Genomic DNA, 1137 nt, shown 5'->3' with positions numbered 1-1137 from the left:
TATGTCGATGACATACTTATCGCGAGCAGTGATTTGGGACTACTACGCCAAACTAAAGATTTCCTATCAAGCAACTTTGAGATGAAGGATATGGGAGAGGCTTCCTATGTGATCGGGGTGGAAATATCTCGAGACATATCATAAAGGACATTAGGATTGTCTCAGAAAGCCTATATCATGAAGGTCTTAGAAAGATTTAACATGGTAAAATGTAATTCCAATGATGTTCCTATTCAGAAAGGGGATAAGTTCAGCTTGAGTATGTGTCCTAAGACTGAACTAGAACGAAATGCCATGAAAAACTTTCCTTATGCATATATGGTTGGAAGCTTAATGTATGCACAAGTCTGTACAAGACCTGACATAAGTTTTGCAGTGGGTATGTTGGGTCGATATCAGTCCAATCCTGGAATGGGTCATTGGAGCGCGGCTAAGAAAGTTTTAAGGTACTTAAAGGGAACAATGAACAAAATGCTCACTTATAGACATACTTATCAGCTTGAGGTTATTGGATATGCTGACTCAGATTTTGGAGGGTGTGTGGACTCAAGGAAAAGCACTTTTGGTTATGTGTTTGCTTTGGCTGGGGGAGAAATCTCCTGGAAGAGTGCTAAATAAACAATTATCGCCTCATCCACTATGGAAGCTGAATTTGTAGCATGCTTTGAAGCTACTATTCAAGCTTTATGGTTGCGGAACTTTCTTTCAGGGCTTAACGTTATGAATTCCGTTGCAAGGCCGCTGAAAATTTACTGTGATAATGCCGCAGCTGTCTTCTTTTCAAAAAATGATAGGTACTCTAAAGGAATAAAGCACATGGAAATGAAGTACCTATCAGTTAAGGAGGAAGTTCGGAAAAACACTGTGTCAATTGAGCACATCATGACTAGTGCTAACATAGCAGATCCTTTGACTAAGGGATTACCTCCAAAGACATTTCTGAAGCATACTACTGATATGGGTCTGGAGGATAATCATTAAGGCTTTTCATTTATGTTGGATCCTGCTAGTATTTTGTAATGATGACACTTATGTTTTGATTAATCAACTTATGTTTTGATTAATCAACTTATGTTTTCTCATGATGATGATTTCCGAACAATTTTTGTATCGTATTATTGTTATTGTATACACTGT

General features: G+C 37.9%; 1 protein-coding gene across 1 annotated transcript; it reads left to right on the top strand.

Annotated features, from left to right (window-relative positions):
* The first annotated feature begins 201 nt into the window (after positions 1-201).
* On the top strand, positions 202-618 carry LOC141631465 (secreted RxLR effector protein 161-like). The gene has a single exon (XM_074444132.1). It carries the CDS (start codon positions 202-204, stop codon positions 616-618), a length of 417 nt encoding a protein of 138 aa, XP_074300233.1.
* The last annotated feature ends 519 nt before the right edge of the window (positions 619-1137 follow it).

Source organism: Silene latifolia, chromosome Y, assembly GCF_048544455.1.
Source record: "Silene latifolia isolate original U9 population chromosome Y, ASM4854445v1, whole genome shotgun sequence".
In the NCBI taxonomy this organism is placed as follows: domain Eukaryota; kingdom Viridiplantae; phylum Streptophyta; class Magnoliopsida; order Caryophyllales; family Caryophyllaceae; genus Silene; species Silene latifolia.
The sequence above is the reverse complement of the archived record's forward strand: the minus strand, read 5'-3'. Positions and strand labels throughout refer to the sequence as shown.

Bases quoted from the DNA above. Each gene is read 5' to 3' on its own strand.
- LOC141631465 (XM_074444132.1), top strand. From the start codon at position 202: ATGGTAAAATGTAATTCCAATGATGTTCCTATTCAGAAAGGGGATAAG.